Source organism: Numida meleagris, chromosome 14, assembly GCF_002078875.1.
Source record: "Numida meleagris isolate 19003 breed g44 Domestic line chromosome 14, NumMel1.0, whole genome shotgun sequence".
Lineage (NCBI taxonomy): Eukaryota > Metazoa > Chordata > Aves > Galliformes > Numididae > Numida > Numida meleagris.
The window spans coordinates 10,285,073-10,298,708 of NC_034422.1; the positions used below are offsets into that span (position 1 = coordinate 10,285,073).

At 54.3% G+C, this 13,636-nt stretch overlaps 3 protein-coding genes across 8 annotated transcripts in view; 1 reads left to right on the top strand and 2 right to left on the bottom strand.

Moving 5' to 3' along the window:
- On the top strand, positions 549-2,910 carry CFAP73 (cilia and flagella associated protein 73). 3 transcript variants are annotated; one of them, XM_021412996.1, is made up of 7 exons: positions 549-765; positions 1,086-1,191; positions 1,587-1,691; positions 1,767-1,967; positions 2,044-2,259; positions 2,341-2,499; positions 2,591-2,874. In XM_021412996.1, the coding sequence occupies exons 1-7, from the start codon at positions 638-640 to the stop codon at positions 2,717-2,719; spliced, it is 1,044 nt and encodes a 347-aa protein (XP_021268671.1). In that variant the 5' UTR covers positions 549-637; the 3' UTR covers positions 2,720-2,874. The 3 variants fall into 3 exon arrangements, with proteins under 3 accessions (XP_021268671.1, XP_021268672.1, XP_021268670.1); XM_021412995.1 differs by having other exon boundaries at positions 559-765; positions 2,573-2,874; XM_021412997.1 differs by lacking the exon at positions 2,341-2,499 and having other exon boundaries at positions 551-765; positions 2,556-2,910.
- Positions 2,984-8,256, bottom strand: DDX54 (DEAD-box helicase 54). 2 transcript variants are annotated; one of them, XM_021412993.1, is made up of 20 exons: positions 8,141-8,256; positions 7,631-7,757; positions 7,483-7,553; positions 7,225-7,410; positions 7,096-7,145; positions 6,924-6,965; positions 6,715-6,810; positions 6,511-6,632; positions 6,234-6,295; positions 5,933-6,064; positions 5,589-5,799; positions 5,300-5,434; positions 4,907-5,128; positions 4,760-4,833; positions 4,374-4,574; positions 4,112-4,257; positions 3,920-4,033; positions 3,621-3,725; positions 3,361-3,464; positions 2,984-3,257 (listed from the first exon to the last, which is right to left on the bottom strand). In XM_021412993.1, the coding sequence occupies exons 1-20, from the start codon at positions 8,207-8,209 to the stop codon at positions 3,034-3,036; spliced, it is 2,493 nt and encodes an 830-aa protein (XP_021268668.1). In that variant the 5' UTR covers positions 8,210-8,256; the 3' UTR covers positions 2,984-3,033. The 2 variants fall into 2 exon arrangements, with proteins under 2 accessions (XP_021268668.1, XP_021268669.1); XM_021412994.1 differs by having other exon boundaries at positions 8,147-8,255.
- Positions 8,304-13,636, bottom strand: part of MAJIN (membrane anchored junction protein) — a 7,356-nt gene continuing 2,023 nt past the window's right edge. Inside the window, exons 2-10 of one of the 3 annotated variants that reach the window (XM_021412999.1) lie at positions 13,504-13,549; positions 13,183-13,258; positions 12,582-12,707; positions 12,349-12,380; positions 11,886-11,995; positions 11,474-11,528; positions 10,062-10,134; positions 9,497-9,641; positions 8,311-8,660 (exon numbers count right to left, since the gene is read on the bottom strand). In XM_021412999.1, coding sequence (XP_021268674.1) covers positions 8,618-8,660; positions 9,497-9,641; positions 10,062-10,134; positions 11,474-11,528; positions 11,886-11,995; positions 12,349-12,380; positions 12,582-12,707; positions 13,183-13,258; positions 13,504-13,549 — 706 coding nt within the window. In that variant the 3' untranslated portion in view covers positions 8,311-8,617. Of the gene's footprint in view, positions 9,642-10,061; positions 10,135-11,473; positions 11,529-11,885; positions 11,996-12,348; positions 12,381-12,581; positions 12,708-13,182; positions 13,259-13,503; positions 13,550-13,636 lie in introns of all 3 variants that reach the window. The other 2 variants (XM_021413000.1, XM_021412998.1) reach the window with 2 other exon arrangements.

Genomic DNA, 13,636 nt, shown 5'->3' on the forward strand with positions numbered 1-13,636 from the left:
CAGAGGGGTGGGAGCATACAGGAGGGGACCGAGGGATAGATGAAAGCTCTGCAGGGGTGAACAGGGGGATGTGAGCACGCACACAGGGAATGGAGGGGATCTGAGTGCACGTGGTGGAGGGGGACGCGAAAGGGAACACATGGAGAAGAGCTGTGTGTGTTCACTGCGGGAGGGAGCTGAGCCCCTCTTGGATGTGAAGAACGGTCTGAACCGGGAGCTGAAGAGGTGGTGGGGACTGGAGCGCTTGTGCAGGGCAGCAGCTGTGGTCTGGCTGTGCACGGTGATCCTGGCAGAGGCTTGCCAGGAGGCCTGGGGTAGGGGCAGAGTGTGGGTGGGAGCATGGAGGGGGGGGATGCGTGTCCCAGGGAGCGATTCCCCCCTGTCCCCTGCCGCATTAGAGCTCCCAGGTCAGGGCCCGGCTCTGCCAAGCCACACTGCAGCCCGGGTTCCCCGGCAGAGCCCTCCTTGTCCGTGGGGCTGAGTCCCTGATCCCCAGGCAGCGTGTGCGTGCTCCCAGCCTCGGGGTGACGCTCAGGGCTGTGGGAAGGAAACCTCCTCCACTCCCGAGGTGCTGCGGGAGCCTTCGGCTGCCCCTGGCAACAGCGTTGTGTGCCTCTGCCATCGCAGCTGCTCCACAATGGCTGCCCCACGTCCTGCTCCTCCGCTCCCTCTCCGTGCTGCACAGGCTCCGGACGCGGCCCCCGAGATGTCCGTGGGTCTGGAGGAGAATCTGAGCAGGGCGTTCCAGGACAAGCTGCGGCTCCAGTGAGTGCCCCCGTCCTCCCGCTGTGGGCTGCCATTGTGCCACGGTTCCCCACCAGCTGTAATAGCAAGGGGTTGGTTGTGTAGCCAATCTTGGGACGGGCGGAAGACTCAGAGGTGTCCCCAGCCCAGCAGGCAGCACCCAGGCAGGTGACACTGTACGGGGGACAGGTCTGGGCAGGGGGCTGTGCTGTGTCCCTAGCTGGGGGTAGGGGTAACCTGCACACCCCATGGCTGAGCCTGGGCAGGTACTGGGGGGTTCTGCTGGGGCTGGGGGTCCCGCCCATGCTGCTGGCTGTGATGGTCTGTGTGTGTGTCCCCAGGACAGTGCCGCCATGGGACTCGGTGTCTCTGCTGCCCTCCAGGCGCCTGCTGCTGAAAAGGAGGGAGGTGGTGGAGGTGGAGCGAGCCCTGCAGGCCCAGCGGGAGGTACAGCCCCCCCGGGCATGGTTGTTTTTCCTCCAAACTGGGATGGAAACCACAGGTTTCCTTCGGGGTCACGGTGGGTGCTCCCCCTCCCCTGGTCCTGAGTTGGGTGGGGAGGAACCTTATGAGGGTCAGCAAGGGCAAGCGTAGAGTCCAAGGAGGAATAACCCAGGGAGGAATTGGGTCAGAGCCCTGAGCAAGCTGCCCGGAGAGGTGGAGGAGTCTCCTGCTCTGGAGGTACTCAAAACCCACCTGGACACTGCGTAACCTACTGCAGGGAACCTGCTTCAGTGGAGGGGTTGGGATTGGGGATCTCCAGAGGTCCCTCCAAACTATAGCTCTGTGTCCCCATCCCCCTGGGTGTGGGGCTGCGCTCTGTGCACCCCACGGCCCCTCAGGACTTCCAGCGGCGGATGGAGCGCGTGGCACAGCGCCGGCGGCAGCTGGGCCAGCGGGAAGAGCAGCTCCGTGACGACACCATCAAATTCAACGCCTTCCTCAAGGTGTGAGCTGGTTCAGGGCCGGGCTCACGGCCGTGTCCCTGTGGCATCCCCATCAAGGGTGTCCCCATACCGCAGGCCATGTCGGCGAGGCAGCAGCGGGCGCAGCAGCGGGCGGGCGAGGAGCGGGCGCGGGCGGCACAGCGCGGAGCAGAGGCCCTGCGGCTGCAGCAGGAGCTGGGGGGGCTGCAGCGGCACAGGGAGCAACTGGGACGGCGCCTGCGGAGCCTCCGCGTCTTCGGCGATTTCCTGCAGGATGCGCGGGCGGCCACGGGGCAGGTGAGCGGGAAGGCCCCCGTCCTGAAGGGCCTGGTGGGGTCCTGTGCATCCCGTCACCATTGCAGCCCTGTTCCAGGACATTCCGGCCATGCTGGCCCATTTTGGGGTGCTGGCGGAGGCACGGGCAGTGCTGCTGCGGCAGGCGGAGGCCGGGCGGGAGGCACTGGCCCAGGGCAGGGCTCAGCTCCAGCAGTGCTGCGAGGAGGCTGACAGCGAGCTCACGAGCGGGAATGAGGAGGTGCTCCAGCTCCGTGCACGCCTGGAAGCCGCCCGCCGTGACGTGCTGGAGGGGGTAAGGGCTGCGGGATCCCCCCAAGGGCGAGGGGCTGTGGGATGGGAGCACCTGCAGCCCTGCGCTGTTCCCTGTCCCCAGGAGTCCCGCTGGGCCCAGCTGCAGGCTGCAGCAGCCCAGAAGACGCTGCTGCTGGGGCAGATCCGCATGGCGGTGCTGAGCCTCTTCCAGCTCGCCGCCACCAGGCTGGAGGTCCCCAGGGACGTGGCCCTGGAGGACACAGAGGCACAGCTGGACGTGGTGAGCGTGGCTCCTCACTGGGCCTGTCCCACCACGTGGATGTCTCTGTGACACAGAGCCACCCCGTCTCCAGCTGCTGCGCTGCATGCAGGACCTGGCTGCCATGTGCACTGAGCTGTGCCCCAAGGAGCTGGGGCTGCGTCCTCATGTGCCTGCCACCACCACCACCACACACCCACCACATCACAGGGCTGTCACCATGCCTCCCAGCCAGGAATAGATGGACCTTAGGGGACAGAGAAGCATGGACGTCACTCCCCAACAAGTCCAGTGAAGGATGAAGGGAAATGCCCAAGGACAGAACCTGGGCCACTGGTGCCCTGCTGCAAGGCACCAGGATGGACAAAAGCAGAGTAGCTGCTCATCTTCAGGCTGTTGGCACTCATAAAGCCTTTTCCCATCAGAATAGAACACAGCTGTGGCCCTGGTTCTTTCAGAACTGCACCAAGGGGAGCAATTAGCCCAAGCAAGAGGGGAGGCAGGATCCAAAACCAGATGGATCTCTATTTACTGTGTCCTTTGCTAGGCCGTCCCCTACATCTTCTTCCGGAGCTTTCCCTTCTTGGTGGCCCCGACCCGGCGGCCGAACGCCATCTGTCGCAGCTCCTGCACCCGCTGCCGGTTCCGAGCCTTCAGGCGCTTGAGGCCCCCGCGCTGCAGGAAGCGCTGCTTGGCCGCTGCCTTGCGCTGCTTCAGGATCTGCTGCTTGTTCTTCAGCTCTGAGCGCACCTTGCCCTGGGCGGGGGGCTGCCGGGAGGCTGGGGGACAGACACGGCCGTGGGTGGACGTAAAATCACGCTTGGAGCTCTCAGAGATATCGGGGGGGATGGTTTGGGGACTGCTGCTTGCTCAGGTACTCACCGTGCCCACGTTTGTGCTTCCCTCTGTACTGCTCCCGGCCTCCTTGGTTGTCTTCGTCGTCGTCCCGCTCGTCAACCTTGTATTTCTGCTTCCACTTCTCATAGCTGCAGCGGGTTAAGGGAAGGTACCGCACTCCCCCTCACTCGCCCTCCCCGCCCCATCTCCCTCTAGCACCAGGCAGAGCCCCCAGCCCCGTCTCCCAGGCTGCAGGGCCATGCAGCCCCACGCCCAGCTCTCCCAGCACAGTGTGGGCAGGATACAGGTTGTTCTTGTAGGAGCTACTGATGTAGCGCCCGCTCTCCGTCCGCACTTTCTTCTTCTCCTCCTGGCCTGTCTGCCCCACAAAACGCTTCTTCTTGCGGTCCCTGGGAAAGAGAGAGGAAGGAGAGTGGGAGATTCGTGAATAACGGGCCACCTCCATCCTCCTCACCGGGCACCCCGGTTCTACCTGCCACTGCCCAACACACAGCACGATCCACTGGCTTTGAGGGGTGAGAATCAACCCCCTGGGCTCTGCTCCTTGCCCAGCTCCCCCCTGCCACGTCCAGACCCCACTCACCACTTCAGCAGCTGCTTGCTCCTGTTCAGGTTGTGGCTTTCGTCGCCCATGAGATCCAGCACAGCCCCAGCCGCCTGCTGCTCGAAGGCACTGCCCTCACCGCCCACGCTCAGCCTGCATGGAGGGCAGGGGGGACAATGAGAGCAGCCCGAGCTGCAGCAGGAGGGTTGGGGGGGAGGGCTCCCCACTCACCCCCGCTCGCTCTCGAAGTCCTTGGGCCGATATGGGATGTAGAAGTCCTCGTCCCGCTGTGCCGGCAGCTGCGGCTTTTTCCTGGCAGCATCTTCTGCAGCCTGGCTCCGTTTGCGCTTCCGTCCCACCACGGTGGAGAACACCTCCTGGAAGGAGGCAACAGAGGGGCTGGGGTCCATGCCCCAACCCCAGGGTCTGGTTCTTCTAGAGGTTCACATTCCCACCCCAAAGCCAAGGCACAGCCCTGTCCCGGCCCCGTTACCTGGAGGTTTTCCTCTTCTCCTTCCTCCTCCTCCTCAGGCTTGGGAGTGGCTGGATGCAGCCCCTGTCCCCTGAGAGCTGCTGCCCGCTTCTCCTCCTGCCCGCGCTGGAACTTCTCGATGAGGGCATGGTCGTGCCGCCGCTTGGAGCGCATGATGGAGCTGGCCAACGTGCGGGCTGTGGCGTTGATCTCAAAGATGGTCTGTGCCAAGAGACAGAGCAAGCCCCAGGAGAGCGTGGTTTAGGGGGCATGGTGAGGATGAGTTGATGGTTGGACTTGGTCATCTTCAGGGGTCTTTTCCAACCTCTATGATTCCATGGGACTTCCCTCTTTTCCTGTCCCTCCCGTCCCTCTGCCTTCCATCCCAAGGCCAGGCCCCAGCTCACCGCCTTGGACTTGTAGGCTTTAATGCTGTCCACCAACTTCAGCCTCTCCAATTCGGTGTCTTCGAAGCGAGCACCTGGGGAGCACAGAGGGATCAGCTCATCTGCAAGGGAGAGGGGTCCCCTCCCACGGTGCCCCCGGGCACGCACTGAAGAGCGGGTGGATGCCCAGCTGAGACGTGTCCATCTCCTTCACCCTCTTGATGGACTCGGGGGAAGGGCCGGGCCGGGAGCGCAGGTACTGCTTCTGGGCATTGTCAGCCACGCGGCGCAGGCTCTGCAGCTCCAGTGAGCCCTCGTGGTCTGTCAGCAGCAGGCACTCCTCGTCATCCACCAGGCTCTGCGGGACGCGACCCAGGACCCCATCTGCATCTGCAGCACCAGGGACAGTGCATCAGCTGTCACCCACCCTGGGATCAAGTGGGTATCACCCCTCTAAGAGAGCGCAAGACCCTTCTGCACAAAAGCTGGACACAAGATCACAAAATCCGAGGATAAACCCCAAGGGATGTGCAGCCATCTCTATGTGTGGGTCCTTCTCACCTGCAGGCATCTCCTGGGCACCAGCGAGGATGAGCGGGCGCCCCAGGAAGAGGTGGAGGTCAAAGATGTAGGGCATCTCGTCGGGAGCCACCAGCGAGTAGGCAGTGCCACTGCGGCCAGCCCGGGCCACGCGACCTGGCAGGGAGAGGAGGAGTGGGGTGGGAAACCAGAGCCAGCACCAGCCCGTGACCTGGGACAGGGACCCGTTGGTACTCCAGCACCCCAAGGGTCAGCCCACTCACACCCTCCCTGTCCCCATCACCCTGAGGAACTCCTGGGTGGCACCCACCAACACGGTGCAGGAACAACTTGGACTTGGCAGGGAAGCTGTAGTTGATGACGTTGTCCAGCATGGGGATGTCAAGCCCACGGGCGGCCACGTCTGTCACCAGCAGCACTGGGCACTTGCCATGGGCAAACTTGGCAATGTTGATCTTGCGAGCAGTCTGGTCTAGCGAGCTGTAGATGTGGGTGCAGCAGATGCCCTGGGACGTGAGTAGCTGCAGACAGGGGAAGAGGGTTCACATCCCACTTGGAAATGCACCTACAGTCCAGAGAAAGGGTCCCCAGCGTGCTGAACCCTCAAAGTGTCCACCCAGACTCCAAACACTGAGTACCCTGGGTGCTACTTACCTCCTTGAGATACTCCGTGTGGTGCTTCGTGGCCACAAAGACAACTGTCTGATCCTGGGGCTTCACCACGCTGCGGAGCAAGTGGAGCAGCACAGCCGGTTTGTCATCTCCACGCACATGGAAGAAAGCCAGCTGCAAGGGGAGGGCAGGGCTCAGCCCTTCTGGGCCCCAGGGCTCTTGGGGACATCTCACAGTGCCCACTCCCCTCTGGGCTGGTCACTCCTTGTGAGCCTCCAGCCACCATGGGGTCACTTGTAGGCATGGGGGCACCTGACGCTGGAGGGAGAGGCACAAAGCTCACCTTGAGCTGCTCACTGAGCTTTGACTCCACATCCAGACGGATCAGCATTGGCTCGGTGAGACCTGTGGGACGTGGGATGCAGTGCTGGGACCAGCTCTAGCGCTCAGCTTGGGGACATCCACTTGGCCCAACCCCAACCCAGCTCTGTTTCTCCAGTCCTGTGACCACAACTGAGGGACCGGGAGAAGTCCCCATCCAACAGAACATTGCCACCAGTATAGGATCACCAAGTCTTGGAGCCAGTCCCAGCCCAGCCCATCTGCCCCATGCTTCTCACCAGCACGGGCGAACTCAACGAGGAGCTTGGGCAGTGTGGCTGAGAAGAGGACGGTCTGGTGGCTGCCCGGCAGCCGAGCGAGGATCTCCTGGAGCTGTTCTGCAAAGCCCATCTCGAAGAGCCTGCAGGGAGAGCACGGGGGACATGGGATGTGGCAGCCAAGGTCCCTTTGCTCCCATCCTCATCTGCTCCAAGCACACTGACCTGTCGGCCTCGTCGAACACCACGTACTCCACGCTCTGCAGCTTCAGGTTCATTTCCACTGCCACGTGCACCAGGCGCCCAGGGGTGGCGATGATTCTGTGTGGGACAGAGATAGTGACACTGAGCTGCTTCCAGTCTCCCCGCACCACCTCAAACCTGAGCTTGGTGGCCACGTCGCCACCAAGTCCCCACCCTGCACCCACACTCACATGTCGGGGTTCTCATGTAGCGCAGCAAACTGATCCTCCATCCTGTGACAGGGGAAAGAGCCCAAGGGCAGGGGACAGCTCAGCCCACCGACCCCAAGATCGGGCAGATGTGGGGCTGTTTTAGGAACATGGGGGCTGGCAGGGACCCAAAAATAGCGAGGGTATCACTTACTTGTCTCCTCCCAGCACAAGAGCAGTCTTCAAACCTGTGAACTTGCCCAGCTGCAGGGCAAGAAGGGAAACAGCGAGGTTAAAGCACACTGGGATCCCAACCCCAAGTGGTGCCCGCCCGTTCTCGTACCTCCTTGGTGAACTTGAGGGTTTGCAGGGCCAGTTCACGTGTGGGCGAGAGGATGAGGGCGCGTGCTCCAGACGGGCTGGGTGCCTTCAGCCGCTCGAACATGGGCAGGAGGAAGCAAGCCGTCTTCCCGCTGCCCGTCCGCGCCATCGCTACCACGTCGCGGCCACGCAGGATCACCGGGATGGTCTGCAGGACACGGCCCCACCGTCAGTGCCCTGTGGGGGGACGCAGCACAGCCCCCGCATCCCAGGGCCTCACCTTCCTCTGGATGGGTGTGGGCACCTTGTAGCCCTTCTTCATCACACCCTTGAAGACAGGGTAACTCAGGCCTGCGGGAATATGGAAACAGTGAGGGGACGTGGGCAGTGAGGGGCTCTGGAGGTGGGGTGACCCCCCCCCCACGTACCCATGGACTGGAAGCCTCCGGATTTCTTCTTTTTGTTCTGCGCCCGCACCATGGCCTGCGTGTCCTCAGCGGTGGCATCGTCCTTGTCCTCAGCGGTGGGGAAGGCTGGCAGCGGGGGCATGGGGAGCTGGGGATGGTGGCGGTGTGGGGATGCAGTGAGCAGGGCTTGTGTCACGGTGACACCAGGGCACAGCGGGGCTGCCATGACAGCGGGCAGGGACACCCCAGTACTAGGACACCAGCACCACACAGGGAATGGGGACATTTGGGACATGCATGCGTGGGGTCTGGAGACACTGGTACATGGGGACACCGGTACACGGGGACGCTGGTACTTGGGACAGGGGACACCGAAGACATCAGCACATGGGGACGCGGCGCTGGGGACACGGGCAAATAGGGACTGGGCACGCCGGTTCCGTGCCGCGGGCACAGAAGTGCCAGAAGCACAGGGGAAGGGGCCCGCGGGTTGGAGTCACGCTCCCCACCCCTTCCCCGCCCCCCCCCAACCGTCACCTCCCGACGCTGTTCCCCGGTCCCCCTCGGTCCGCGCCGCTTGCGAGCACTCAGCGGCGCCATCTTGGCGGAGCGGAAGCCGGAAGTAGCCCCGCGTGGGAGAGCGGAAGGGGCGGGGTTTCTCGGGGGCCGAAGGCGCGCGCGCGGGAGTTGCGCCTGCAGGGCTGCTCTGTGCCCATGTGTCCCCCCCCTCCCCCCCCCAACGCCTCCTAAACAACGATCGCTTCCGAGTGGATGTTTCTTTTATTAGGAGCTCAAACAACGAATTTCAAAATGGAGAACCGAAAAACTGGAGATGATGAAGAAGACGTTCCGTTTCTAAGCCAACACCTTCAGTGCGTACGTTTGAAAATATAAACCTGAACGCGGGGCGTGGAATAGCTGAGGCAAGCAATGAGGAAAGCTGAATTACAAAAGAAACAGCACAACCTGGTATTCGGGGTAGGAGTTGACCTCTCCACAACAATTAGTTCAGTGCTTCCTGCCGAGAAGGTGCTGCAGTGGAAAAAATATCCTAGGGAAACAAATACAGAACGTTTTACCCAAAATACTAATGAGAATTGTAAGCACGAGGCTGCTTCTGCCTGCCAGAACAGCACAGCTCCCAGCACAGCCTCAGAGGAAGCTGGAAAAATGGAGAGGAAACACAAAGAATAACTTGCACTGTCACGATCTAGTCGTTAATGGGACTGGCATATGTTATGATTGATAAGGATTTGAAGGATCCCCCTAGTGGGGCTGAAGGTGGGTCCCTGGAAGGCTCTGCTGGGAGAGGTATTAAAGTCTTCTAACTGTCTGGCTGTAGATGGCACTCTTTATCTTATGAGGGCAGGGATTGAGGTCAGTAACTCTGTGCTGGGATTGTTTTCCCACACACAGCTACAAGAGAACATCTACTGGGCATGTGCACCTTCCCACAAGAATAAAGCACGAGGGAATGTTTCTTTACCTTGGAAGACCTTGGTTTAACCACCACAGAAAAGATGTGTCTGCTCTTCAAGACCGTGTAGTTCTGAACTACAGAGCTACACCTGAACTGCCAGAGTCAGCCCTAGACACAGAAGGGACAGAGCAGCACGGGAGGCTCATGTGAAAGAATTAACTCATGGTATTTACTCCCTGCTATCACACCTGAAGCTTCCTCTCACACCCAAGCCAGTTCATGTAATGTTAGCTGGAGTATCTCCTCTCTGCTCTGTGGTGTTTTGGGTAAACAACCTCTACCCACCAGAAGAAACAGTTCTCCTTTAAAATCCAGGAAATAAGAGAACAAGCAGTCCTAGTGGAAAACAAATACTGCACTAGGAGGCAGCTTTAAGTAGGAACTGCTCACAGCTGCAACATAAGTACCTTCTCCAGAACGCTGAGAGACCTCCTCCTTTTGACTCCACAGTTCCTTTGGTTGTGATCTGGTCCATTTGCTGCAATCCCTGCATTTCACCTTCAGGCTGACTGGTTTCTGCTCTTTGTCCCGTGTTATATTCCACAGGTCTCCCTGTAAGAAACAGGAGCAAGATCAGAAATATGATCTCACTCTTTCCATACTCCTCACTTTCCAAATGACAGGCCCTGAAAGTGATAGGTACAAGTATTGACTGACATGACACCTGGCAAGTTTTAAAGTAATTGCAGTAAATACACATAGTGAAGTAAATTCCCATCTCACAGCCCACTCCTGGAAGAGCTACATAGCCTGTCTCTGGGGGTGGGAATTTGATATGTTGGATGAGAGTCTCAGCCAAAATCCTTTGTGGCCTACTGCTTTACAGTGGTCCCAATTCCTAATCTCACACACTAGAAAATATCAAACACAATTTTTAAAGCAAAACCAAGGAAAATGTAAACCCTGTGGTTTTTTAATTTAATATGGCCAACCTGAATGCCTTGTGTAAGAAATAAGGAATTCCTTACTTACATAAACTCTCCTGGTTACAGCCCACGGTGAAGGATGCTGGACTATGCTCACACTGAATTTCTTTGGCATAATTCTGAAAGAAAACGCAACCCAGAAACTGTGTTACACAATGTAAAATTATATCTTGCAGGAGAGTTTTGTTCACTTGCTTACTTCAAGAACTAAAGAGCAAGATCTACTTTCTTGTTCTGTGATTTTTTTTTTTTACTGTTATTATCAGGACTTTCTTCAGCATTATATTCTTACCTTCCCTCCTCAGAACATTCGCAGCTCTAAAGTAAAGCTGTAATTCGTTGACTTTAATATATTATATAATGAAAGAATAATAGCTGGGATGGTATAGACAAAGATTTTAAATAACATAAACAGAGATGCTGTGGGAAGTGGCCACTGACAGTACAGCCCCCGGACATGAGTCCTGCTAAGCCATAGTAGTAAATAGAGTAACAGGTAAAGGACAGAAGAAAGAAGTATCAGAAGCAGGACTGAGCCAGGATATCAGAAATACAAAGGATCACACACAACAAAATCTGCATGCGTGCTTATTTAAAAGAGAGTAAAATAACTTGGTCATAGAGAGAAGGTAATATAAGAACAGATTTACTCCTTAGGTATGCATCTCTTGCACTGAGCTCAGGTTTGTGAAATTTTCCAAAGTTTAGATAGCCTGAGATCTTTACAGTTTAGTCTCAGAGAATTAAGTAAGGTAGGAAAATTATCTTCAGCAACAGACTGATGAGCTGTCAGTTCTCTTTCTCTCCTTCTTCAACTTCTACCAGCGTCCCTGGTAAGCAGAAAGATAGGCTGGATTCCAGCCATTCTGATCAGACAGCTGGCTGTCAAAACCATGCCTGAAGGCTAGGAGAGAAAGAATCTTCCCTTCCTGACAAGGGAATCTCCTTTTGAGAAGAGAGGGTTTAGGAAGCAACTGCTGATCCCTCCGGAACAATCCCCTCAAAAACATGACTGCTGATGACATAGTCAGAAAACTCATTACGCTTTTTAAGGAAGAGAGGTAGATGCCTGCAAGGCCACTGCTCAGAGCTGTGGTGAGCTCCAAGTATCGACATCGAAGTCAGTACCAAGGTCAGCACCTACTGCAGGCCCTGCATGGAGTCTTTTAGGAAGAGGCATCTGGAGGCTTGAAGTCAAGGTAGGCCATTCTTCAGGTTCATCTCTGAGAGGTTAAGCTTACCCTTTCTGTTCTTAGCTGAAGAACCAGAAAAGCTTGTGTGGTCTCTCTGTAAAACTCATCATCTGACTGATTCTGTTGGGCAGTAATCAAAAATGTCTCTATCACAGAAGTAAATAAAAAGGGAAAAGACCTACCTGAAGGCATTTTATGCTTGCCATCTTAAGAATCTAGGATGAAATAAATACTGTTGTGTATTTCTGAATATTCTGTAGCTTACCTTTTCAAATCCATGCTCTACTTTAATTATATGGTGAACACTCTCAGCTCCAGGTCTGAAAATAAGTGAAATAAATAAGAACTGAGCTTACAGAAAAATTACAACAAGGAAGCAATCATGTATATGGCCACTATATGCATTTTATTTTAATTCAGGCTTTTAGTACCTCTAGCCAACAAAACATGCACCCTAAATATGTATTTGTATTCATGTTTCTAATTTTCATTAAAAAAAAAAAGAAAATATGTACATATTTCCAAAAATAAATCCAAAATTAGGAAAAGTGTTATCAATGAAAGAGAAGGAAGAACAATAGGGAAAAGGACTACATGGTAAAGATGAACATGGAAGGTCAATGGCATATTAAAAATATTTATGTATGGCCTAGAAGAATATTTTGTAGTTAACTGACCTGTCAATACGTAACTTTGGGTATGAGATCCCTGCTTGACCTTCAACTCTTCTCCTCTTCACTCTTTCTTCCACTTCAGTAGTTTCTGGTATTTCACTTTTTCTCTTGACCTTCAAAGCATTGCAAACTTTGCATTGGTAACATTTGATTATGACTTTTCTATTTTATAGCAGAATTCAGAATTAATATATACGTATATTTAGTACAGTTGTTCACATTTCTATAATGAAAACAAAAAAGATTTGTGAATAAAATACTAGCTTCTTTATTCAAAGAGATGATAAACCATCCAGAGAACTACACCAGTAGTGCCAACTTAAATTTCCTGTCTGATAACTGGAAATTATAAAACTTTAACATTTCCTATCTTGAAATATTTTTGGCTGTAGTCTGGAATATCTCTATGTATTTTGCTTCTTCAGATTGTTTAGACTATAACTCAGAACACACACACATAACTTACAGGCTCAGAAGTGTCGCTGTTTATTTCTTTCCCTGTAACAGAAGTATTACAAAATTTGGTGACTATTTACACCGGAGTTTCTTCAACCAACTTAAAAGTACATTTTTGCTTTGCACCTTATTTCCTGAGAACAGCACAAACTATGCTGAGCTTGCATACACTGTGCTGAAATTGAAAAACTATTAACACTTCTTTGTTCCGGAAATTACCCAAACATAACTGTACAGACCTACCCAAAGACAAACCTTGCTGAAATGAGTTGAGCTCTAGATACATGGTGCAAATGTAGGGATAAGGCATGAGATACACATTCTTGTGTTTGAATCTCATTCTTGACACACTCTCCCATTTACTCAAATCTGAGAACGACGTTAAGACTTATGAACGCAGCACTACGTTGGAAAACTGTTGTAGTCTTCTCTACCAGTGGGACAAAGTTGCTGAGTCTATAAGAAACATTTCTCATTAACGTTTTAAAGCAATGCACAAGCCATGCTTGGAGTTGTATTTGGTAGGCTTACTGTAACTTAGTATATATGCTTTCATTTTTGGAAATAGATGATCTTTAAGATCCCTTCTGACCTAAGCCATTCTATGATTTTCTCTGTCTAAATCTGACTTGGAGCACAGGGTAACTGATCTAAAAACACTGCAAAACACTCTTTTTCAAATCAGTTCTTTGCTGAGGGCACCAGGTGGGTCCTCAGTTAATGTAAAATTGTGAAGCTCAAAGTAGCGAAAGATCTGCACAGTACTGAATATGAATTCTGCATTAAGCAATGTCCCACATACACAATTCATGGAATCTTTTCTTGTATGAGCAGGAAAGGATACAGGGAAAGATAGTGAAGTGGTCTGTAGAAAATGGATGTAAATCATCAAGATTTCCAAGGATGACTCGAATTGCTTCCTGGAAAGACAAAAAAAAAAAAAAAGAAATGAGGAAATAACATTAACAATATATCCACAATTCTACTGTGGAGTTCAGTGCTCAGGCCTTGAAAAAAATTAAAATAACTTTACAGTTTGCATGAACTGTAGAAAAGGATATTCTAGATACATACATACAGCTTTGCTTATCCTTCTCCCCAGTCCCTCCATATCACCTGAAGTACACCACAGAAAGATACTGACAGAAATTGCTTCATATCCTACCTCTAACTCCTTGACAGCACTTTCAGAGTCGTCAAGTTCAGGAGCACTGTGAAAACAGACACAAAGAATTAGTCCCACCTGGGGAAGGGAAGGGAAGGGAAGGGAAGGGAAGGGAAGGGAAGGGAAGGGAAGG

Bases quoted from the DNA above. Each gene is read 5' to 3' on its own strand.
- CFAP73 (XM_021412995.1), top strand. From the start codon at position 638: ATGGCTGCCCCACGTCCTGCTCCTCCGCTCCCTCTCCGTGCTGCACAG. The intron at 766-1,085 runs GTGAGTGCCCCC...GTGTGTCCCCAG, and splicing joins CAGGACAAGCTGCGGCTCCA to GACAGTGCCGCCATGGGACT. The intron at 1,192-1,586 runs GTACAGCCCCCC...ACGGCCCCTCAG, and splicing joins CCCTGCAGGCCCAGCGGGAG to GACTTCCAGCGGCGGATGGA.
- DDX54 (XM_021412993.1), bottom strand. From the start codon at position 8,209: ATGGCGCCGCTGAGTGCTCGCAAGCGGCGCGGACCGAGGGGGACCGGG. The intron at 6,296-6,510 runs GTGAGAAGCATG...CACGTCCCACAG, and splicing joins CGTTGAGTTCGCCCGTGCTG to GTCTCACCGAGCCAATGCTG. The intron at 3,726-3,919 runs GTGAGTGGGGTC...TCTCTTTCCCAG, and splicing joins AGCAAGCAGCTGCTGAAGTG to GGACCGCAAGAAGAAGCGTT.